The sequence below is a fragment of the Artemia franciscana genome, chromosome 8 (genome assembly GCF_032884065.1).
Source record: "Artemia franciscana chromosome 8, ASM3288406v1, whole genome shotgun sequence".
In the NCBI taxonomy this organism is placed as follows: Eukaryota; Metazoa; Arthropoda; class Branchiopoda; order Anostraca; family Artemiidae; genus Artemia; species Artemia franciscana.
The window spans coordinates 36993865-37018374 of record NC_088870.1 but is presented as its reverse complement, the minus strand read 5'-3'; the positions used below and the strand labels follow the sequence as shown (position 1 = coordinate 37018374).

Sequence of the window (24510 nt, the reverse complement as noted above, 5' to 3'; positions counted from 1 at the left end):
TGTCATTGTGAATTGCTTTATCAACCTTTTGACATTCTCCATGATCATAGTTCTTTTTGATTCAGTTTCTCTAAATATTCCTTGAAAACTTCATTTTAATACCCTTAGCTTGTGTATTATCAATAGTTCGATTGGCAGTAGTAGCATTATTAGCAGTATGCACTTATCACCTTTGTTGTTTTTTTTTTCAACATCTCCTTTAACACCCGATGTTCAAGCTTAATACACAAATCAATTCTTAGACTACGCTCTTTTGACAATTTAAATGCACATAGTGTCTTTTGTTAGTTTGAATTTGCCATCAATATTCTCTTAAACTTTACCTTCATAGAATTATTCTTAATAGCACTAGTGTCACAGTAGTTGCGTTAGTAGTAAGAAAAGTAGTTGCAGTGTTAATGTTGTATTAGTAGTAGTAGTAGTAGCAGTAGTAGCAGCAGTATTAATAGTGCTAGTAGCATGTACAACTTGCCTTTTGGTTAGTTGAATCTCATTTTCATGATGCCCCGGAAGTTTCACCTTGGCACAGGAAGCCGTTCCAAAAATGTTTCTGATTTGATTTTTTTTTTTTTTTTTACCCCTTTTGACGCCCTTTTCATCTTATTGCTCTAAGCGTCACAAGTTGTTGCAATCGAAGTAGTAGTTGGAGTAATTTAGTAGTAGTAGTAGTAATATTAGTAAAAGTAGCAGTGGTAGTAGTGCTAGTAGTGACATGCATATTATTACGTTTTTGCCAATTGACTTTCCCCTGAAAGTTCTCTGAAAGTTACAACATAATACCCAAATCCATTCTTGAGATACACCCTTTTTGCAATTTGCATGCACAGTTTTTCTTGATTAGTTCATACTCCCCCTAAATATTCTGCCAAATTTTCAACTTCATACGCTTAGCCTTAATTCTACTAGTATCATAGTAGTATTGGTAGTAGTAGGAAGAGTAGTAGCAGTAACAGTGTATTATTACTGATAGTAGTGACACTAGTAGCAGCAGTATTGATAGCAGTAGTAGCAGGTAGGGCCTACATTTCGCCTTTTGGTCAATTGAATATCACACTCATGATACCCTTTAAATTTCCTTTTGATACAATAATCTTTTCTAAAAATATTGCTGAAACGCTTGTATCAGTAATCTGTATGCACATAAAATACTTTGATTTAGTTCAACGTTTCCCCTCAACACTTTCCCAGATTTTTATTTCAATATCCTTAGCCTTAGTAGTACCCGCTACTGAAGTCGTAGTTTTAGTGATAGCAGTGGTAGTAGTAGTAGTAGTTGTGGTAGCCGTAGAAGCAGTGGTAGTTGTAGTAGTAGTAGCTTGCAAATTTTGCCTTTTTGGTCAAATAATCATCTCCCTTATCATTTCCTGAAAGTACCAAATTAATATATTCATTCCTTCCTGAGTTACCCCTTTTGACAGCCCATATACGCATTACACGCTTTGATTTAGTTCAACAATCACCTCATTATTCCTTGAAAGACTCATAATCTCCAAACTTATAGTTTTGGCACGAGGTCTTTGGGGGGAGGGGGAGGTGACGCCCCCAAAAGCTTAATTACTGCATCTTTCAACAAAGCTAAAAAAATAGTTTCTCAAGATTTTGTTTGGATGTTAAAATTTTGGACGTTTGATTGGACGTTTGGACGTTTGCTTCTTGTTAAAAATGGTCATTTTCATAGCAAGGAGCTTTTTTCAACCCTCAACGCATTGTCAAAATTTTCCTGGGGTAAAAACTTCATTCTCAAAGTGTTTTACGGGTGAAGAGATTGAACGAAAAATGCATAGGGAGGGGAAGAAGCTGTGAAAAAAAACCTTGCTTTCCCAGGAAATGCGCTGCGTTTGCTTCTTGTTAAAAATGGTCATTTTCACAGCAAAGAGCGTTTTTTAACCCTCTACACATGGTCAAAATTATTCTGGGATGAAAACTTCATTCTCAAAGTTTTTTACGGGTGAAGAGACTGAACGAAAAATGCGTAGGGAAAATCTCAACACTATCACTTTTGTGGAGAAAAGAAACTTGCGTTCCCAGAAATTTTTGTTGCATGTGCGGGTTGTTGAAAAGCTTCATAACAAGGATAGTTCTTTAACCCCCATCGCAAAAAAAAAGAAGACATGACGTTAGGCCTATAGGCGAAACTTCCTGTCTTTTGGAAATTTGTTTTCCATTGATCGGAGAGATGATAAGTGGATCCAGTGTATTTAGTGTACGGAAGTGGCGTATGCCTCTTAATTTCGTAAACCGTGATACTTTCTGTATTACCCATTCTAAATGGACTTTATCTAGCTAAACCAAACTTTTTGTTCCGAAAAAAGATTCATATGAAATTATAGCACCCATGGGAATATTGCAGCTTCTTTTGTCTGGTTATGGAGAACCGTTTTTTGCTAATGAAAATGGAATGCTATTAACAGCGTACGACCGAGGCAAAAATAGCTTCCGCTTTCGGAAAATTTAGTTAATAAATATGCTCAAATAAGACAACATCAATTTAAAAGTGGATGTTTCCGTTTTTATTTTAATTATGTCCAAAATATTGTTGATGTCAAAGGCGCATCCAGGATTTTTGGTCAGGGGGTATTTTTTTGGAATGGATTACAAAAAAAGGATATATTAAAACCGGATCAAAAATTTGTTTACATTCATTTTTGTTACGTTTTTACGGCTAAAACCGAGTAGCCTCCCCCCTCCCTCCTGGGTGGATATGGTCTGTTATAAATCTTTGAAAACCTTTTAGCTTGGCTTTCCAATCGCCTTCCAATGACTCATAGAAACTCATAGACTATTTGAATTACCCTTTTTCCATGACTATCTACCATATTTGTGCCTTAGGATGGATGGATGGATGATAGACTATCTACCAACAAGTGAAATGACATCATTTTTACACAATTCTGAAAAAGGCTTATGCCACCTTTGCCTCTCACTCAGACTACCTGTCTTGGGTTTTCTCCAATTAGCCATGTCTCTTTACTTTTTCATCACAGTCCACCAACTTGATTTTAGTCAAAAAAATTGAATTAAAAACATGTGAAGAATAAATTATAAGCCATGGCTAATTGAAGAAAAGTCAAGATAGATAGTCTGAGTGAGAGGCAAAGCTGGCATAAGCCTTTTTCAGAAAATAAAAAGAAAACTAGTTTTTTTAACGGAAAGTGAAGAGCGACATTTAAACTTAAAACGAACAGAAATTACTTCGTATATGAAAGGAGATGCTTCTTCATCGACGCCCCGCTCTTTACGCTAAAGTTTGACTCTTTCTCTTAACTCTACTTTTTAAAACAGTAAAAAACTTTAGCGTAAAGAGCGGGGCGTTGATGAGGAAGCATCTACTTTCATATACGAAGTAATTTCCGTTCGTTTTAAGTTTTAATGTCAACATATTCCCCTCTTCTCAACTCCTCCCCCAACCTAAAAATCCCCCTGAAAACGTCTGTACACTTTCAAATAACCATTACTATATGTAAGCACTGGTCAAAGTTTGTAACTTGTGGCCCCTCCCACAGGGACTACGACCCACGGGTCGATACGATCACCCCTGGGAAAAAGAAAAAAGAAAAAAAAAACAAACAAATAAACACGCATCCGTGATCTGCCTTCTGGCAAAAAATACAAAATTCCACATTTTTGTAGATAGGAGCTTGAAACCTCTACAGTAGGGTTCTCTGATACGCTGAATCTGATGGTGTAATTTTCGTTAAGATTCTATGACTTTTAGGGGTTGTTTTCCCCTATTTTCTAAAATCAGGCAAATTTTCTCAGGATCCTAACTTTTGATGAGTAAGACTAAACTTGATTAAAATTATATATTTAAAATCAGCATTAAAATGTGATTCTTTTGATGTAGCTATTGATATCAAAATTCCACCTTTTAGAGTTTTGGTTACTATTGAGCCGGGTCGCTCCTTACTACAGATCGTTACCATGAGCTGTTTGAAATGTCCAAAAATTTTGACTTAAAATCAAGTTGCAATCAAGCTATGGCTAATTGGAAAAAAAGTCAAGACATACAGTCTGAGTGAGAGGCAAAGCTGAAGCCTTTTTCAGATTAGTGTAAAAATGATTTCTTTTCACTTGTTGATAGGTAGTCTATCATCCATTCATCCTAGGGCCGAGCTGGTAGATTAAATAGAAAAAAAAACAAGTTTTTTTAAATGAAAGTAAGGAGCAACATTAAAACTTAAAACGAACAGAAATTACTCCTTATATGAAAGGGGATTTTCCTCCTCAACGCCCCGCTCTTTACGGTAAAGTTTCTTACTGTTTTAAAAATAGAGTTAAGAGAAAGAGTCAAACTTTAGCGTAAAGAGCGGGGCGTTGAGGAGGAAAAACCTCTTTCACATAGGGAGTAATTTCTGTTCGTTTTAAGTTTTAATGTTGCTCCTTACTTTCATTTAAAAAAACTTGTTTTTTTTTTCTATTTAATTTCTGGACGTTTGTGAATTAATGTATATTTTGATCTTGGCTCTCCGCACAAATAATTAAAATAAAATTTGCATATTAATTAATTGCAATTATCGGAAGACTTTGAGAAAAAAGGAGTGAAGGAGGAGGCCTAGTTCCCCTCCAATTTGTTGATTACTTAAAAAGGCAAGTAGAACTTTTAATTTTTTTTTACAAACGTTCTCATTTGTAAATATTATATGTAACTTACGAATTAACTTACGTAACGAACTTCTATGTTCGTATGTTTTTATTGCGTATATGAGGGGGTACAACCCTCGTCGATACCTTGCTCTTTACACTAAAGCTTAAATGTCCCAATTCCTTAAGAATGACCTCTGAATCACAAAGGCCGTAGAATAAATAGTTGAAATTACTAAAAATACTTTAGCGTAAAGAGTGAGGTATAACGAGGAGGTAAACCCCTCATATGCGTAATAATTTTTGTTCTTTTTAAGTTTTAATGCTGCTCCTTACTTTCAGTAGAAAAAACTTTTCATATTTATTTTTTCATTTTTTTTTCAAATAATGCTAGAAAATCCCGCGCTCCCTTCATTGAAATTCTCTTCCCCAATGAAAAGTTCATCCATGGAAATAACCTCCGACGTAACCCCTTCCCTCAACTCTCCCCCCTAAGCCAAAAAGTCCCCCTGAAAACGACTGTACACTTCCCAGTAACCATTACTCTATGTAAACACAGGTCAAAGTTTGTAACTTGCAGCCCCTCCCACTGGGACTGTGTGGGAGTAAGTTGTCCCTAAAGACATAGTTATTAGGTTTTTAGACTATGGTGAATAAAATGGCTATCTCAGAATTTTGATCCGGTGACTTTTGGGAAAAAATGAGCGTGGGAAAGGGCCTAGGTGCCCTCCAATTTTTTTGGTCACTTAAAAAGGGCACTAGAACTTTTCATTTCCGTTAGAATGAGCCCTCTCGCGACATTCTAGGACCACTCAGTCAATACGATCACCCCTTGGAAAAAAAAACAAAAAAAAAAACAAATAAACACGCATCCGTGATCTGTCTTCTGGCAAAAAATGTGAAATTCCACATTTTTGTAGATAGGAGCTTGAAACTTCTACAACAAGGTTCTCTGATACGATGAATCTGATGGTGTGATTATCGTTAAGATTATATGACTTTTAGGGGGTGTTTCCCCCTATTTTCTAAAATGAGGCAAATTTTCTCAGGCTCGTAACTTTCGATAGGTATAACTGATCTTGATGAAACATATATATTTAAAATCAGCATTAAAATGCAATTCTTTTGATGTAACTATCGGTACCAAAATTCCATTTTTTAGAGTTTCGGTTACTATTGAGCCGGGTCGCTCCTTACTACAGTTCGTTACCACGAACTGTTTGATATGTCATGGAATTTTGGATAGTCTATAAATTTTTATGAGCCATTTGAAGGCAATTGGAGACCGCAAAGTAAGGTTTTCCAAAATTTATTGTTGACCATGTCCACAGTACTTTCAAGACAGTTGTGCAACTGACATTCTTCTCATTATATGAGCTTTGTCTACTGAAAAAGCCTACTGGAATTGCAATTGGGATGATCGAGATTTTTTAGTTGACGGCATTGTTTAATGCTATGATCAATCTCACTTGCGATTAGATTACTTTTTATTGCGAATTGGAAGTTTATAGCAAAACATCTTACGCATACAGAATTTCATTCCGAAGGACGGTGAAAAGGAGAGTAGAAGACGTACGAATATAGCGTGGAAATTACCAATTCGTATCAAAACTTCCCAAGATAATTCGCATGATTGTAGTAATCTTAAGATTTATGGGGGGTATGGGTCCGGAGACCCCCCTCCCCCAGTATACATTCCTGTCATTATTTACTAATATTACGCCCCTTTATTTTCTTATCTTAGTTTATCTATTGCATTACTTGGGCCCGAAGCGTATCGTTTAGGTGTGGGAGCTCAATCGGTAGGTTTTTTGGACATCTACACTTCATTAAAATGGTCAATGATTAAAACAACTTAAAGTATTCTTGTGACTCTGAAATTATGTTCTTAATAATATGGTATCCTCTTTCAAGATAAGTAGGAGAGTTAAAGTTCTTGGTATCCCCTTACCAGATCAGATTTATAAGAAGTATTCGTTAATGGACTTCGTTTCCACTGTAAATAAAAAAAAAAAAAAAAATGATAATTCAGAATTCTGAACTCTATCTTGGCTTTTTTGGGAAGGAAAGAAGGGAGGGGGCTGTTTTATTAGATTCTAGATAGCTATAATTTATCACCAAAGTGTAATCAGTTGGTTAATTAATTTTTTCTTAACTATCTTTCTTATTATCCCGCTGTGTATGCAATGTTTATTCATCAGGGTTAAATGCAAATAATAGGTGCTGAACAAAAACAATTTAAGCACTTCTCTGACAACTATATGCCCATATGCTAATTGATATCTTCTCTATTTTAGGATGTTCGGAACAGCCCTAACCTTATTTTATTTTCGATCATAGCCCTTGAAAAATTTGCCAAAACAAGTAAGTCTTTTTACCTAAATAAGTCCTTTGTGATTTAATTACAAGCATATTCTTTCTTCCCAATGCATGGGTGTTGATTTGCCAACACCCTTTCATAACAATGAAATCTTTATCCAATAGAGAAAATCTATTTTACCTGTTCTCACTTCTATAACTCACTATATCATTAAATAATATGATGCCAACACAGCTGTGCACGCTCCTCCTAAACCCCAGGATGTTCAAAATTTCACCCTTTGCTCCTCCCATGAATTTTAAGTTCAGTTCAATTCCTTCCTTATGATTTCTTCCCTACCCATCCGGGAACGACCTGATTTGTTTTGGCCCCCAATGGATGGTCAAAAGTACAATCTTTGGCCACCTTCCATCTCTCATCCATAAAACCTGATCTAGGTATCTTAACGTTTCTTTCAGTATAGCCCTAGAAAATTAGGATCGAACCATATTTATCCTACAGTTTTGTGTTTATACAATGTCAGTCAAACGAGTACCTAAGCCTGTATTTGTGACCTATTGAAGCTGCCAAGTTTTCTACCCTCTTTTAGTTCCCCGACAAATATGTTACGACTACATTAAAAAAGAATGCCCAATACGTTTGTAATTTATTTATTTAATCCTTCTGATATGATGAGGAGGTAACATCGTTCAGCTGTTAGTCGCTTTTATGGACAGCTGTTTGCCAGAAACTACCAATAGATTAAAAGAACTGATAAAACATTACCATGCAATAACAAATTTAGTCGACACACCTAGAACAGATATCATTCCTACTATTAAAATTAGAATACGCAAAATTTAGATATATTGTCGCTGTTTTGGTTTTGCAAGGATAAGTAACGCTTCATTTCTGCTTCTCCAAGTATTCTTCTAACATCTGTCAGATTCTGCTTTGTATAACTTAAGGATTTGCGTCTAGACTGTTGTCTAAGAGAGATTGTTCTAGGAGGGCATGACATTAACTACAAAAAATTTGTGGCGTCGCCATTTCTGACAAGACGGAAGGCTTAGTCTTTTGCCTCATACTCTTATTTGAAAAATTTCCCTATTGAAAACGGTAATCGGGACATTTGTCAGCGTTGTGAATTAGGACTTAAGAATAAACATATATTCTATTCTAAGGAGTATATATAGATTCATATTTTTATTTTCATTGAGAATAAAATAATTGCTAGTGCTGCGAGTAGCCTTCTCTCTTCAATCAGTAGTGTTCGCAGGGTTTGAATTCGAAAGTAATGAGATAAAAAAATCAGTTAGATGAATTATCTTGCATAGGACGGAGGTTGTCGTGCAATAATTCGTTTTTTACGCTAACGGTTACCTTAACTCATTAATCACCCTCAGACAAATAATAATTTATGATCGTTCTAAGTTCTTCCTGGGATATTGTAAATGTGCAATTTTGATAACCGAGACCCATAGTATCTTTCAACTTACCTCTGACCTCTCCCGCTCGTCAAAATCTGAGGTCCATTTACTCCACTCCCTGTAAACATTCTCTGAAAGTTTCGACTCGATCCCTTTGGCCATTCCTGGGATATTGGGGATAAAATATTTTGAAAATTCAGATGCACATAACGGCTTTTGAATTCTTTGGTACGCATGTTGTTTCAAGAGTATGCCTTTGGGAAACTCTGGAAAATCTTGGTCCAGAGAACAATCCATAAGAGTTTTAAGCTGATGGGGTAATCAACACCAAACAAGTCAGACTTTTCGACTAAAAACTATTTGTGAGTAGTAAGTAATTAGGAGAATATAGGATCATTTCCCCTGGGGTAGTGGGGTTGCGTTTGCCTCTAGAAGATACACATTAGACTTCGAAACTACTCTTAACAAAATGGCTTTTAAAAAGTTTTGTCTGATACCATAGGTGACTGTGAACTGCTCTGAACAAAATGGCTTTTAAAAAGTTTTGTCTGATACCATAGGGGGCTGTACGGGGCGCCTGGGGCCAAAAAAGGCACCAAAGTGGGGATGGCTGCCGTATAATCATGCTCTACCCTCAAAAGGGCATTAGAACATTTAGCCTCTGATTAAATGTGCCCTTTTGACAACCGGTATGCACATAGTGTTTTTTGATTTAGTTCAACCTCGCCGTCAACCGGTCAACCTTTTGACAACCGGTATGCACATGGTGTGTGTTGATTTAGTTCAACATCATCTCACTGAGTTTCCTGAAATTTTCACCGTAATATCCTTCGCCTTTGTAGTAGTTACAATAGAAATAGTTGCTGTAGTTGCAGTAGTGGTTGTGTTGGTGGTAGGAATAGTAGTAGGAGTAATGGCGATAGTAGTAGTAGTAGCGTGCACATATTTGCATTTTGGTCAATCGATTATACCCTCATCATTTACTGAAAGTACAAAATTATTGCTCTAAGTCACTCCTGAGATACGCTCTTTTGACGACCGCATGCAGATAGTGTGTTTTGATTTAGTTCAATGCCCCCCTTAACATTCCTTGAGAGATTTACCTGAATGCTTTTGGCCTTTTTGTACAAAAGGTCAACCATTCTCCTCTCCCGATAACAAATACTATGTATAAATAATGAGCGAATTGCATAAAATACAGCCCTTATTCCAAGGCCTTCCGGTGGATTACCATCCCCTGAGACATAGCTATTAGGCCTTTCAACTATGCTGATGAAGATTGCGATCTTGAAATTTTTTTCGGATGTCTTTTTGAGATGAAGGGTGCGTGGGAGGTCGGCTGGTTGCTCTCCAATCACTTTTGACTCTTAAAAAGGACTCTATAGAACGCTCAATTTCCAATCGAATGAGCCCCTTCCAAAGTTCTTACGACAACTCTTTCCCTAAGAGATGGCTTTGTGAAAAAAAAACTAGGAAAAATTTGAATAATACATTGTGCCCACTTCGCTCTTTACTTAGGCAGCTATTGCGCTCTCTGTGGAATTGATGGAACAAAGCTGCAAAACCAAATATCGATTATTGCTGGCTCAGACCTTCTGATTTTGAAATCATCGTTTTGGGCCCGAGATAAAATTTTTTAAAGACTATATCGACTTTCATAAAATTTTGCTTTTGTGGGACGAAAAACTCAAAAGTGCTGGTAAGTCTACCCTGTTTTTGTCTTACGGCTGGGTGATCAACTAGGAATTTCCGATGGCCGTTTTGCGTAGGGAATGGGGTAAGGAGTCTTTGAATTTTGTGTAGAGAGGAGGAACGATTTTCCTCGATTCTCCCGAAACAATATGCGATGCGGTTTGTTTTCTCCTCTTTTTTACTCTAGTCCGACAAGCTTCACTTCTATTTGGGTGTATAAAGTTTGAAAAACCTTCAATTAGCATTTTAGATATACCTCTTCGCCGATTTCTTTCTTAGCTTGATAGTGGCATTTTTGCTTTGCCCTAGCCAATTTATTACTATCGCTTTAGTCTCAACGCTAGAACATGTATAAAGAAAATTGAAAGGACATATAGAATGAAGTTTTGAAAATTATGGATGCAATTTTCCAAGTCTAATCTTGTGTAGTAGAGTTCTTTTATTCTGTTAGGTGATAATAACCCCTCAAGAGACTCATAAAAAACTTCTGCTCCCCTTTAGAAGAAAGAAAACTTAGAAAAAAAAATCAGCCGTTGCTTTTGTCTTGGTGAAAAAGTTGCAAAAAGTTTTTTTCATAAGAAGATAAGAAAAATAAAAAATGAAACTGGAGAAATTTCTGTTTTATTGCTTACATAGATTATGCCCCTAAATCAAGTAAACTTTTAAAGTTGTTTGTCCTGAATTCCCATGAGGTCAGAGGAACAGATGTAGGGTATAACTCTGGTTCTTAGAGACCCCTTTTGTTTATCCTCTTTTCTTTTTTCTGGGAATACATTGCCAAGAGGAAAGTAACAGGTAGAGGTCCGGCATGTAATTGGGGTGCCAGTGCTAGCATTGACTGGTGACACTTTTATCTATCTATTGATAAAGTGAAATGCAAATTGCTCGTTGCTGCAAAATATATAAGCAAGGATTATAATTATAAAAAATACCAAGAAATACAACTATAAAGAGCGGTGTATATATATTTTTTTTCTGTCTGGTTTCTACCCTGAAAATGAGGCAGTCATTATCTTATCATCGGTCCCTACTCTGTTCAACTAAGTAAGCCGCATTGACATAGGGTGCATTCCAAATTTGACAAAAGGCTACTAAAGATAAGAGCTAAGAACTCATATGGTACCTCTGACGAGGTCGGAAGAGCCAACAGCCGAGAGCTCATATGGAAATAGCTCTAGCGAAATTCTAAGAATCAACAGATTGATTTAAAAGTAAAATCAGAGGCTTAATGACGGTCGGGATTTAAAATAAGAGTTCTGAGACACAAGGTCCTTCTAAATATCAAAATTCATAAAGATCTGATCACCCACTCGTAAGTTAAAAATACCTCTTTTTTCTAATTTTTTCTCACCTTTCTTCCCCCCCGGATGGTCGAATCGGGGGAAACAACTTTATCAAGTTAATTTGTACAGGTGCCAGACACGTGGACCCCCCTTACTCCCCCAAAGAGATTGGATCCATTCCGGTTACGTCAATCACGTATCTACGACATTTGCTTATTCTACCCAACAAGTTTCATCCCGATCTCTCCATTCTAAGCGTTTTCCAAGATTTCTGGTTTCTCCCTCCAACTCCCCCCAAAGTCACCAGTTCTGGTCGAAAATTAAAACAAGAGCTCTGAGACATGAGCTCGTTCTAAATATCAAATTTCATTAGGATCTGGTCACCCGTTCTTAAAAAAATACCTTAATTTTTCTAATTTTTCCGAATTAACCCCCCCCCCAACTCCCTCAAAGAGAGCGGATCCGTTCCAGTTGGGTCACTCACGTATCTAGAACTTGTGCTTATTCTTCCCATCAAGTTTCATCCCGATCTCTCTACTCTAAGTGTTTTCTAAGATTTCCTGTTTCCAAGATCTCTGTTTCCCCCCTCCAACCCCCGATGTCCCTGGATCCAATTCGAATTGAAAATGGAGCATCTGAGACATGCGATATTCCTATACATCAAGTTCCATTAAGATCCGGTTACCATTCGTAAGATAAAGATACCTCAATATTCACGTTTTCCCCCTCAAACTCCTCCCAATGTCACTGGATCTGGTCGGAATTTAAAATTAGAGCTCTGAAGCACAACATCCTTCTAAATATCAAATTACATTAGGATCTGATTACCCGTTCGTAAGTTACAAATACCTCATTTTTTCTAATTTTTCTGAATTACCACCCCCCCCAGAGAGAGTGGATCCAGTCCGGTCTTATCAGTCATGTATCTTGTACTTGGGCTTATTCTTCCCACCAAGTTTCATCTTTACCTTTCCACTCTAAGTCTTTTCCAAGATTTCCGATCCCCCTCCCCCAACTCCTCCCAGTGACGCTGGATCCGGTTGGGGTTTAAAATAAGAGATCTGAATTACGAGATCCTTCTAAATATGAAATTTGATTAAGATCCGATCACTTCTTCGTAAGTTAAAAATACCTCATTTTTTCTAATTTTTCAAAAGTAACCCTCCCCCCAACTCCCCCAAAGAGAACAGATCCGTTCCGGTTGTGTCAAGCACGGATCTGGGACTTTTTCTTAGTTTTCCACCAAGTTTCAACCCGATCACTCCACTCTAAGCGTTTTCCAAGATTTTAGGTTTCCCCCTCCAACTCCCCCCAATGTCACCAAATCCGGTCGGGATTCAAAATAAGAGCTCTGATACACGATATCCTTCTATAATTCAAATTTCATTAAGATCGGATCACCCCTTTGTAAGATAAAAATACCTCATTTTTTCATTTTTTTCAAATTATCCGTCCTCCCTCTCCTCCTCAGATGTCGAATTGGGGAAACGACTACTCCTAATTTAATCTGGTTTGGTCTCTGATACGCCTGCCAAATTTCGTCATCCTAACTTATCTAGAAGTGCCTAAACTAGCAAAACCGGGACCGACTGACAGACCGACAGAATTTGCGATCGCTATATGTCACTTGGTTAATATGAAGTGCCACAACTAGGTTTTTCGTTCTAGCTCATGCTGCCATAGCTGGAACGACAGAAAAGCAGCTTTGAATTTACTTTTGTAGTGAACGGTCGAAAGCAGTTAATGGGCAATTAGAAATAGGTAATGGGCTTCTTTAGCGAGGTAAAATTTCAACATTGTCACTGTTGGTATTACAATCAGATTGAAACGTATTGAAAATAGTATGAGAGTGAAATGAAGATGGGTACAATTGAATCTTTTGAAGATTATGCCCTTATAAGCCCTTAGTTACTTCAAAACAATTCCAGGTGGATGTTATCTTTAAGTGATCTCTGTAGTTCATGCAAAGTTAGTACAGTTTACAACCTGGAATAGAGCCATAAATAGCGGGCCTGAAATAACATCTTTAATTCAAGCACTCCTTCCAGATAATGTATCTCCTACTTGCACAGGCCTATGTTTGCTTTGTCAGAGCTTCGTAAGTTCCAAATGGTCAAACCTAAGCCAAGATTAGCATACCGTACCTATAAAGACTCATGCGTTATTTTTGTCTTAGAACAAGAAACCATCGAAAAATATAAAGAAATGGCATTGGAAAAATAAAACTATGTTTAATTACCGAAAAAAAATCAATTTTATGATTTGTTGAATTTAAGAGTATTGTTTTAGTCTCTGAAAACAGGTGTTCCGGGACCGTCTTGCTGAGAATAATGGTCCAAAATAGAGAGAAATATTACGTGAAAGCGAGCTGTAGTCCACGTTACAATACGTTAGACAAAAGACTTCTCAGCCTCTGCAATTTATATCTATCAAATTAGTTCAAATAAACTTATTGACTTTATTTCCTATACTCTTAGGATTATCGAAAATTGGCGCTTTACTGAAAACACAAAATATTATTATATTTCTGTGCAGTATAAATAAGAAGTGTTTTAGGCATGGTTTTAGAGTACCTTAGGAAAATAAAAGAATTTGGGATGTTTTATTTAGCATGAATTAGCACAACTCAGTACGCTTTTTTTTAAAATGAGACTAAGTCTAATCCCATGAATGACTATCTTTTGGTTTTAAAACAAATATTTGATTATTATTTTATTTGTTGGTAGAGTTACAATAATAGACCAACTCCATAAGTTTGCATCAAGATTTGGAATTCTTCGCACTATTTTGAAACATCTGAATCTTTGGGGTTTATAATATGGATTACTATTTCCTGATTTCGATCGATTCTCGAATATCTTTTTACAGTTGAGAATTCATATTACTAGCTATTGATATCAAACAGTTCGTGATAATGAACTGTAGCTAAGTAAGGAGCGACTCGGCTTAATGCTTACAGAAACTCTAAAAAACGAAAGTTTGATGCCAATAGATATATATTAAAAGACTTGGCTTATTATGCCGATTCCAAATATGCAAGTTTCATTACGTTTAGTCTTACCCATCAAAAGCTGCGAACCTGAGAAAATTTGTCTGATTTTTGAAAAAATGAGGAAAGACCCGCTAGAAGTCATAGAATTTTAACGAAAATTATCCATCAGATTCAGCATATCACAGAACGCAAATGCAGAGGTTTCGAGCTCCTATCTGCCAAAATTTGGAATTTTATAATTTTTGCCAAAAGAAAGATCACGGATGCGTGTTTATTTGTTGTTTTTTTCTAGGCCTAAAACGGTGGGAGAGGGCTCATTCTAACAGAAGTGAAACGTTGTAGTGCCCTATTTAAGTGAACAAAATCTTGGAGGGCAACTAGGCCCCCTCCCATGCCATTTGTTTCCCCAGTATCGTCCGATCAAAATTTTGTGATAGCTCTTTTGTTCAGCATAGTTGAAAAGCCTAATAAGTATGTCTTTGGAGATGAAATAGCCCCCACTGCCCATGAGAAAAGGTCTTCATGTTGTAAAATTTGCCCATTGTCTCCGTACAATATTTGTTATTGGGAAGTATGCATACATTTTTCAGGTGGGAAGGGGAGATTTTGCCTTGGAGAGGGATGTTTCCAGGGGATGAACTTTTCAGGGGGGATTTTACAGTGGGGGAATTTGCCAGTATTCTCATAAGAAATTTCTTTGTATGTCTTATTTTCTCTTTACCGATTCAATTTCAATGTATGGAGATTTTAAGGGTAATTGTCCTGGTCGTCAGTATTGGTTTGTCCAGAGGATATTTCCGTGTGGAGGGGGATTTTTCTGTGGAGGTAGAACCAGATATCCTGGCGTTATGTAAAAATAACGACCCGAATTTAAACAAACAAGAGCCAAAAGCTCATATGGCACTTGTGACGGGGTTGGAAGAGCGAAGAGCTCATATGGCACCTAACTCGCTAAAGCGCTGGAAATCCACCCAAATCCCCCCTCCCCAAAGAGATCGGATTTGGTCCGCGTATATCAATCAGGTATTGTGCTTATTCTTTCCACCAAGTTTCATCCCGATTTCTCCACTCTAAGCGTTTCCCAAGATTTCCGGTCTCCCCCTCCAGCTCCCCCAAATGTCACCGTATCTGGCCGGGATTTAAAATAAGAGGTCTGGGACACGAGGTCTTTCCAAATGTCAAATTTCGTTAAGATCCGATAGCCTCTTCGTAAATTAAAAATACCTCATTTTTTCTAATTTTTCCGAACTAACTGTCCTTCCACCCCCAAATCGCAATTAGCATCAGAAGTATATACTGTTGATTTATATGTTAATAATAAAAAAAATTATGGTTGTAGAGTTTTTGAACTATTTTGAAACATCCCTATTTTGAACTGTTTTACTTTGATCATTTAGATGTGATTCGTAAGGTAATGTTAGTCGGACGAGGCATTGCTGTCAGATGGGGAACATTTGAGCTTTTGGTGCTTTATTCATGTGGTGACGCGTTGAATTCTTAAAAGCAGTGTATTTTTTGAAAGTAAATATGTCTGAAAATCATACGCTCTTACTTCAATAAGTGCATGAACGGACTACTGTGCAGTGAAATGCATCTTCAAAAAATCGACGATAATTAGGATTTTCTGTTAGCCTCCGTATTAGACCAGCCTCTTTATCCAATTATCGTCGACCTTAGATTAGATAGTCACACTCAGATTTACTGTAAAGAAAAGACGGGTGAAAATATCAAAATTGATTTATTTACTAAAAGGAATTTCCAAGTAAGGTTACTTTTCTACATGGATACATTGACGATAATATCCCCTATAATTTATAACATACCCTCAAAATATCGCTGCCAATCATTTTAAGTGAGTTGTGATGGTTTCTTTTAGCTCCTATTCAGTTTGGAAATGCTGCTTCATCCGAAACTGCTTCTTAAACTCAGAGAAAAGATGATAGTGATTTGGTGTTAAGGTGAGATTATATGGTGGGTATATCCAAAAATGCTCCATTTGAATTGCCAAGGAGCTGTTGGGCTTCATGAGCACTGTGAAGACGGGCAATGTCATTAGTCAGAAAAACTCCACCAGCCAACAAGCCTTTTTTCTGTTTTGGATAGCCCTCTGTAGATATTGTACAGTATAGCAATAAAAATAGAGTAATTTTTGTTTCAATCTGCATAAAATCCTCTTTAAAATCCTTTTTTTGGGTCCCAAAAAACGGATCTCATAAACTTGTGGATGCTGAACGTTTGAATTTTTTATGTTGGTTTGGAGAATTTTGCGCTTCGATTGTTGTAACCGTTTCGTTTTGTGCGTCTTATGCGTTTTGTGCGTTTTTGATCAATGAAGCAGCCATGGATCTTATGCCCTGTGCTTTCCTTTTTGTACGATGTTCTTCTGCTGTATCGTGTGCCATTGATATGAAATGTTTTCTCTAAGAACAAATAGTTCCCGCTGTTACTTTTCGTAATGTTATCTTAGAAAAATGGGATAAATGGGGTTAAACAATATCTTTCTCTCATTTCTGATCGCCACGTTAGCCGTTCGTTTCGTTTAGGTCGGTAATATCCTCACTGGATACAGGTCTGGATCTACATCTAGCGCGGGTAAAAGAGTAGAAGGAGGTTCCTGTGGGGGTTCATGGTCTTGGTTCTAAACGAAGGAAAAAACCTGAGGGTTACTAAATTATCTGAAAATTATGCTCCAATGAAAGACAATTTGTGAATTTTGCTCCTATGCCGATCAGATGCTATTGCAAATATGAATACCGTCTTGAGAGTAAAATCTTTCATGCTGATGTTCGACCAGTCAAGAACTCTTGGGGATTTTAGGAACTTTAGGAAATGGTCCATGTCCCAGGCAGGAACATCTTATTAAGTTCGTTGGGACATGCAAGAATTTTTTTATTATTTTCGTCAAACAAGTGTCTTTACTGATATCTTTTCCTGTAGGTAGAGCAAGTGTTTCACATACTGCTGCTTTATAACCTTCTATTGTTGATGGTGCAAGGTTTCGACTATGCCTTAGATGTATCATGAATACTGCTACTGTCTGAGCATTGGCTTCGAGTGGATTAGTCTTACTTTCGCTACACAAACCCAGAAAAACTTGCCGCTTTATATTATATAGTTCCATTGTAGATCGTCACTGGGGCCTTGCGATTGTACTGGCTAATCCCTGAGAAGACCATTTGTTTTCGAGCCCACGCTCGATAACTTCCAGCCGTGTAAATTTAGATTTCTTAGTGTTGGGTAGTGCAGTCGAGCTTGCCGGAGGAGATCGGCCTGATCTCCGACGGGGATAGGCAAGTCTATTAGCCAGTTGAGATGATCCGTGAGCTATGCTTTGCGAGGCTATTTTGGAGCAATTAGTGTTATTTCGCAGTTCATAGGTTTATAAGCGTTTTCTAGAACCTTTGGGATCAGGGCAAATGGAGGAAATCGCAAGAGAATGTAGAACTTGTGAGAAATGTGCGTCGATCCCCCGGTTCAATTGACTTCTTGTAATCCTTACTATTTTGACAGTGCTCTGAAGACACTCTCGCTGAGACTCCATCCCGTGGGCAGACCTTTTCCTTCTCGTGACGATGTGTCTGCCAATAGGTTGAGTGCGATGTATCTTTCCCTCAACTGAATGTTCAGGGTCATAGTAATCTTGAGGAGATTTTATGGATTCCTTTTCAGGGCGAAGGAATGGGTTCTGCCCTCTTTGTCTATGTAGTTGACTACTGTCGAGGTGTCTGTAACTACCATGAATACCTCGTTTATTAGCTCTTCTGCAAAGACTTCAATCGTTTTAACTATAGCTCTCATCTCGAGGCAGTTTATGTGAAGAGATTTTCTATTCTGGGGACCAAGTCCCAGAAGTGTCCTGATGTGAATTCTCTAGATATCCCGCCAACCCGTAAGTTAAGCTATCGGTGAATCTTGTTTTGGAAGCACCAGGACTTGAGAGGAAGGCCTTGACTCAGTCAATTTTCGTTGAGCCACGGTAAAAATGCCTCTTCCATTTCTGTCGTAATCGGGTGTTTAAATCAATGCTGTTCCACGACCTATCCTTCAACCGGAGCATCGGTAACTAACCTTTTCTGAGATGCAGTCTGTTGAGAGGAATTGCTCTTGAGTTAGCGTTGATGATTCTCATCTGCTTCATCAGCTGTGTCACTGAGGTATACATTTTTTTTATAGCTTTTTTGATTGTATAGATCAAGTCCTGAATCTTTTCCGGGGGAGGTACACCCTCTATACCTCCAGGTCTACCAGGCATCCGAAAAATCTCATCCTTTGCCTAGATTGCAATTCTGACTTCTCGGTGAGCATGAACCTAAGTCTGTGTAGGAGAATCGAGAATCATAATGGTCCTTACATTGTTCTGTAGTAATGAATTTGGGTAATTGCGCAGAAGCCTCTTGCCCATTTAATCATGCAGTTGGATGGTTTGAGGGAGGCCATAGCTCACGGTGGAACTTTGAACGGGGGGCACTTTGAACTGATAAGTTTTTGTTTTTGAAGTTGAACCCTAACCTCAGTCTGTGAGTTAGGTCCTTAAAGTCGGTAGAAAATAAGAAATACTTTCCAAAGATGACGATCTCTATTTATTTTCAAACTCCTGAGCGAAGTCAGGAATTGATTTCGAGACAGTATCTCTTTTTATAAACATCAATCTTAAGTAGTAGGCTCTAGAAAGCATATTTGAAAGATGTTGCTGACATGTATTGACAGATTTGAAGAACTTTACCAGTTTTCGGGATAGTTTACTGTATGATTCATGCTTAGAGCCACTCCTGTAGAAAACTCTAAGGCCAAGAATGACTCTCTGTCAACTAATATGAACTTTCTGCCTTCTACATGTCCAGATGTTGACAACAAAATGAACTTTAGGTTCACTTGTGGTGACTGTAAAGCTACAAATGCATCGTAATATTATGCGCTTCACTCGTTCCTGGATGCCAAGAGGGTCAAAGAAAATACCGTGTCTTAAAATGACTTATAACTAGACGCTGGAAGTAAATTCAGCTGTATTAACCAAAACCACTTACCTCATGCCAGAGCAGACCTATAGGCCAACACTGTAGTCATTACAATACTATGCAATGACGCTCTCTACGTCCAAGGTGTCAAGACCTTGTGTAATGGCGGCCTGTATTCCTGAGACGTTATGACCTTATGTAATGATGGTCTATACGCCCAATTGGTTCTGACCTTAGGCAATGGCGGCCTGTACATCCAAGGTGTTATGACCTCATGTAACGGCAGTTTCTATGCCCAAGATTTTATGACCTTATGCAATGACAGCATGTACACCCAAGGTGCTATGACCTTATGTAATGACAGCCTGTACACCCAAGATTTTATGACCTTACGTAATGGTGGCGTGTACACCCAATGGTGTTATGACCTTTTGTAACGCCGGTCTGTACGGCTAAGGTGTTATGACTTTATATAACGATGGCCTGTACACCCTAAGTGTTATGACCTTATGTAATGAGCATTATTCCACACCATAAATATTCGGTTCACCGCACCCAAATGATTAAAATATAATTAAGACACAAAAAATTCACCTCTTTACTGTTTTGGTTCATGTTTTTAGCATACCACCAGGGATGCCAGTAACCAATCTCTAGAAAGGGTTAGAAATCAAGGCAAAAGATGGAACCTTTACTTAAAGAGTACAAGTCCAAAACAAAGAATTGTGCGCGCGGCGAAGGCCTATTCTGACCACTTACACCACACTAAAAAAATGGGGTACCAAAGTAGCAGACTACATGGCAATTTTTAAATTTACATATAAAAATATATACTCAAAGAAAACTAATAAACACTAGCTGTGCTACTAAAGTGTCTACAGTTTTTGGATTTTTAAATGAACCTCTAAATAATGAGTAAAATAATAAATTCCGTTCTCTTGATAACTAAGTATAAATTCTTTAATAGAAAAATACATAGGTTAAAATCACCTCCAAAATTTCCCAAATTGAACTTTAGCTGACTTCACTGTTGCAAAATCAAATACCCTAACGTAGCAGCCAAAATTGCTGAACACATTTTTTAATTTGATTAAACAAATACAATATTTCGCAGCAAAATATAGCTTACCCCAAACAAGGGCTACTATTTTTGCGAGAAACAAATCTATAAGTCAACGTCGTAGATATTACATCCTTGTGTAATGATATTCTGTATGCCACAGGGCAAAATAACCTTAAATAATGACAGCCTCTACGCTCTAGGCGTTATGACTTTTCTGTTATGATTGGTTTGATATGACCTTATGTTACGAGGATCAATAGGTCATCGCCGCCATGACCTTGTGTCACACACTCAATTCATACCATGCGCGCAATTATATGAAAAGTTACAAACAATTGCAATTACTACTTATGGGTTGCAGTAGCCAATCAATTAAACGAGATAATTCGCAATTTGAACATTAACCAAATTTAATGTGAGTTGGTCATTAACCTTTAAATATTTTCTCTACCTTATTAAGGGTTTATGTCCATCAAATACAGACATACATGAGCCATCGGAATTTAAGGGCTTTAAAGATGGCTTTAACTAATCTGTAGGCCAAAAGTTCAGCCATATGTAAAGGTAATATTCCATTTTACCATACCAAAATCGTTAAAAAAAAGATAGTTTATATGCCTACCAACACAAACAAAACTACAATTAGAATTGAAATCCGAAGAAATTATTCCAAAGAAATCACCTTGAGTAGGTTTTTATCCGTTCAACTCTGACCCTCACAAATAAAACAAAAACTAATTTTGATTTAAATTTGTGTTTGGAATTGTCTTGTCGTGGATATGTTTTTGCAGAATTCTTATGAGCGTGGAACTCCGGCTTCGTGTTACGAAACCGAAAAATTTTTTGTTAATAAGTTAACAATGTAAGGTAAGTGGTGACGCCAAATACTATAAATGTACGAAAAGTGTGGTTCAATCCCGCTTTCTAGGGCTATAATGAGAGAAAGGTTCAGGTGGTTAGGGCACGTTCTGTAGATGAAGGATGACAGATTGCCAAATTTATCCTTTTCAGCCAACTGTCTAGGGCTAAACGGAAAGCAGGTTGTCCGCGGTAGGGGAGGAAGAATGTCAAAGAAAAGTTTAAAGGAAATGAGAACTTCCCTAGAGGGTGTAAAGAGGGATACTTGGAATAGATTGGTATGGAGGAGGAGCGTGCGTAGCTGTGTTAGCCTCATGCGGCTAGTTGTTGTGGTGAGTTGCTAGTAGAAAGCACAGGATGGCTGGCCCCCAACCCCCCATTGCACTTCCTGGCTGAAGGGCCAAGAAACGGAGATCAGCACCGCCGGTACGGACTGTAAAGTCTAATGCCGTATCCTTCACCTTTTTTTTTTAGTAGCATTCTTACTTTCGCTTGTTTTCTAATGACAGTCATTTGTGCTTCATTTTCGTTAAATAGCCTCTTAAATATTTTTTTCATGCATTTTGCTTTAGCTTTTTGGATACGTCTTGTCACATTTGATGGTTCAGGCTGTTGGACAAAATTCCTTCTTGTTTTTCAAATGATGTGTCTTTTCCAACCGATGAAAGTTAAATCATGTCTTGCTGTATGTACTCGGTTTAAGCAAATGGACCTTAGATTAGAAGTAGTGCCTTTGTAAAATTACTTTGCAATTTGGTTACTTAGTGTTTCGGTTACTGTTGGCCCGATCTCTATGTCTTTTGGTACTGGATGTGGTTTTATCACCTTCTGCTTCAGACGTCTTTTAATCGCAGTGGCGCCAGGCCCTGGTACGGCTATGCGGAAAGTTTGTATATATTGATTCTCATTTTCATTTGTCTTCTAACCGCAGCCTTTCTTAAAGTCATGACGTTACCATAGATTTGATATAACCACCCTGGGAAAAATTTTTAACTCTCCCTTAAGTTGTGACCTATTTAGTTCGTTTTCGTGGCCAGAAAAAATCAATATGCCAGTTTCAAAAAAAAAATTATAGCCAATTTTGAAGTCTGGCCCCGCCACGGCTACGCGGCATGCTTGTATATATTGATTCCCGTTGCCGCTTGTCTTCCAAACCCAGACAATGTGAGCCTCTTCTTGATGTCATGAAGTAACCATAGTTCGATGCACCCCTTGTGAAAAATGCAAATTCTTCTTTAAAGTTTGAACCTTTTTAGATCGTTTTTGTGGCGAGGAATTTCAATATGCCAGTTTTAAGAAAAAGCCTATTAAAAAAAACCTATTAGCTGATTTCGATGCCGGGCCCTTAGCTTGGGTAGAAATGGACGGGGCTTAAATGACCCAACAATAACTGTTTCAGCAACCAATAAGGGTATGCTATTCCATTGTTCAGTTTGATTATCCTTTGCCAAAACCTAGTATCTACAGAAAATGGGATTTTCAGTTGCTGATTGGCCTCCCCTAATTTCAGTACGTGTCCAATGGCGTCCCTAGAATTGTTCTATCTAATGTACTTTCGTAGATACAACCTAGCACCTAGAGGAGTAAAAACAGATTTTACCGACTTTCCGGAGCCAAATCCTAGTATGGACATACTAGATTGACAAAACCAGGTATCTGAGACAAGCAGAATAGGGAGTGGAGAAGACGGTAAAAAATAGGCTTCGGGAAAAACTCATTGACAAAACTTCGTACCTTCATATATTTTTTCTGTTTAAATATAGAAAACTATATTATTTTGTAATTATCTTGAAAACGTGAGGAGTGCAGATATTAGGTTTTGGGAGAGGACGGCCGAATTATCTGGCAAAAAAACGAATATTCCTGTTTTTTTTCTTTGGGTTTTCGACATCATCTTAAACGGGTGTTGTTATGTTTAATGATAGCGAGTGATAATGAAAAGGTTAGCTAAAAAAGCTGAATAATATGTATTCTAAAGGGCATTGTTAACTAAACGACTTTTTGCAGGTGATAACATGAAAGTGATCAAAAGAAGATTAAATGCGATTGAATTGAGCCCTCTTGTGTCGTTGGAAAAATGGAGGCGCGATAAGGAATTTTTGAAGCGTCATGTTGGTTTTTGCGCTGAGTGGTGTCTCGATAATATCTGTAAGTTTTATTACTTTCTCGGATTTATTTCATATCAGATCCACTCTCACTATTAAAGTTTTTACGCGTATTCAAAATTTGATAATTTTACAGGGTGGTTAAAATCTTACGAAGGGTGTCATTATAGTTACAGATTATGTAGTCGATATATATAATCGATTAACAAACCCAAGACTAGTTTATCGCTACACCCGGTTCACTGCAATAAAAAACTTAATAGTGGAACATAGTTTGAAAAGGCAGTACCATCACTAGTTGTATACTGCATATTTACTCCAATTACAAACGTAAAACTCTGTAGAATACAAAATGACAATGAAAAATATTCCAAAAAGCTAAATGGTTTCAATAAAAGAAGAGCAAAGTGAAAAGAAAAGAAAAAACTTTCCTTATGGATACTACAGTATATAGCATTTGTATTAGGACCTTTGCACTGTATTTTCAGACAACTAATTTTCTTCAGTTTTTTTCAGACCCGGAAAAAAGAGAGAGAAAAAAAATACTGACAACAAATTTTACTTGCCATCTTATATTCATACTTGGTCGCTTATTTAGTAACAAGAAGTGAGAACGAGAAATTTAGGGAGAATCTCTCCTTCAATCAATTAATGAAAACTAGTTTTATTGCTTTTATTTTGATTATGTAGTTAAGACATTATTCAGGGGTAAATTTTGGCAATAGCTCACCTAGGTAACTTAATAGTCTTGGAAAACTGTCATCTCAGACTCTAATTTTGCTGCTACATTTCTGAGCATTGTAAAACTTGAATACTTTTTTCCAAAGCAACATTTGTTGAATACACTTATTCTGTTCCTATTGCTAATTTCTTCTCGTCGCACCTGGCAATCTAACAAAAAAATAGTTACTTCAGTTTTAATGGTAGTTGGTGCGGTTATTAAGCAAATTACGAATATAGCAAACTACGAATACAAATTACGAAAATACGAATATAGCAAATTTCTTGTTTGGGACTAGTTTGACGTTGCATGGGTAAAGTGAAGGATTCTGGTAACCATTGGTTAGCTTGGTTGACAAAAAAATTTTCGGTCTCGTTTTTTTTGCCATGGATTGAATCCTACAGTTGATGATCTATCAATACCTTAAAATGGGATTTTCAGCGAAGAATGTTCTTTTAAGAAAATAAAGTCGTTCCCTAGAGAAGATCTGAAATTAGACAGTTTCTGCTCAAAGCCAACGTTACTCTCCAT

At 37.3% G+C, this 24510-nt stretch overlaps 1 protein-coding gene across 2 annotated transcripts in view; it reads left to right on the top strand.

Moving 5' to 3' along the window:
* The window catches only part of LOC136030373 (RING finger and SPRY domain-containing protein 1-like), a 227843-nt gene that overhangs the window by 94809 nt on the left and 108524 nt on the right, over positions 1-24510 (top strand). For both annotated transcript variants that reach the window (XM_065709295.1, XM_065709296.1), the window contains exons 5-6: positions 6879-6945; positions 23161-23301. In XM_065709295.1, the coding sequence (XP_065565367.1) occupies positions 6879-6945; positions 23161-23301 (208 nt within the window). The remainder of the gene's footprint in view (positions 1-6878; positions 6946-23160; positions 23302-24510) is intronic.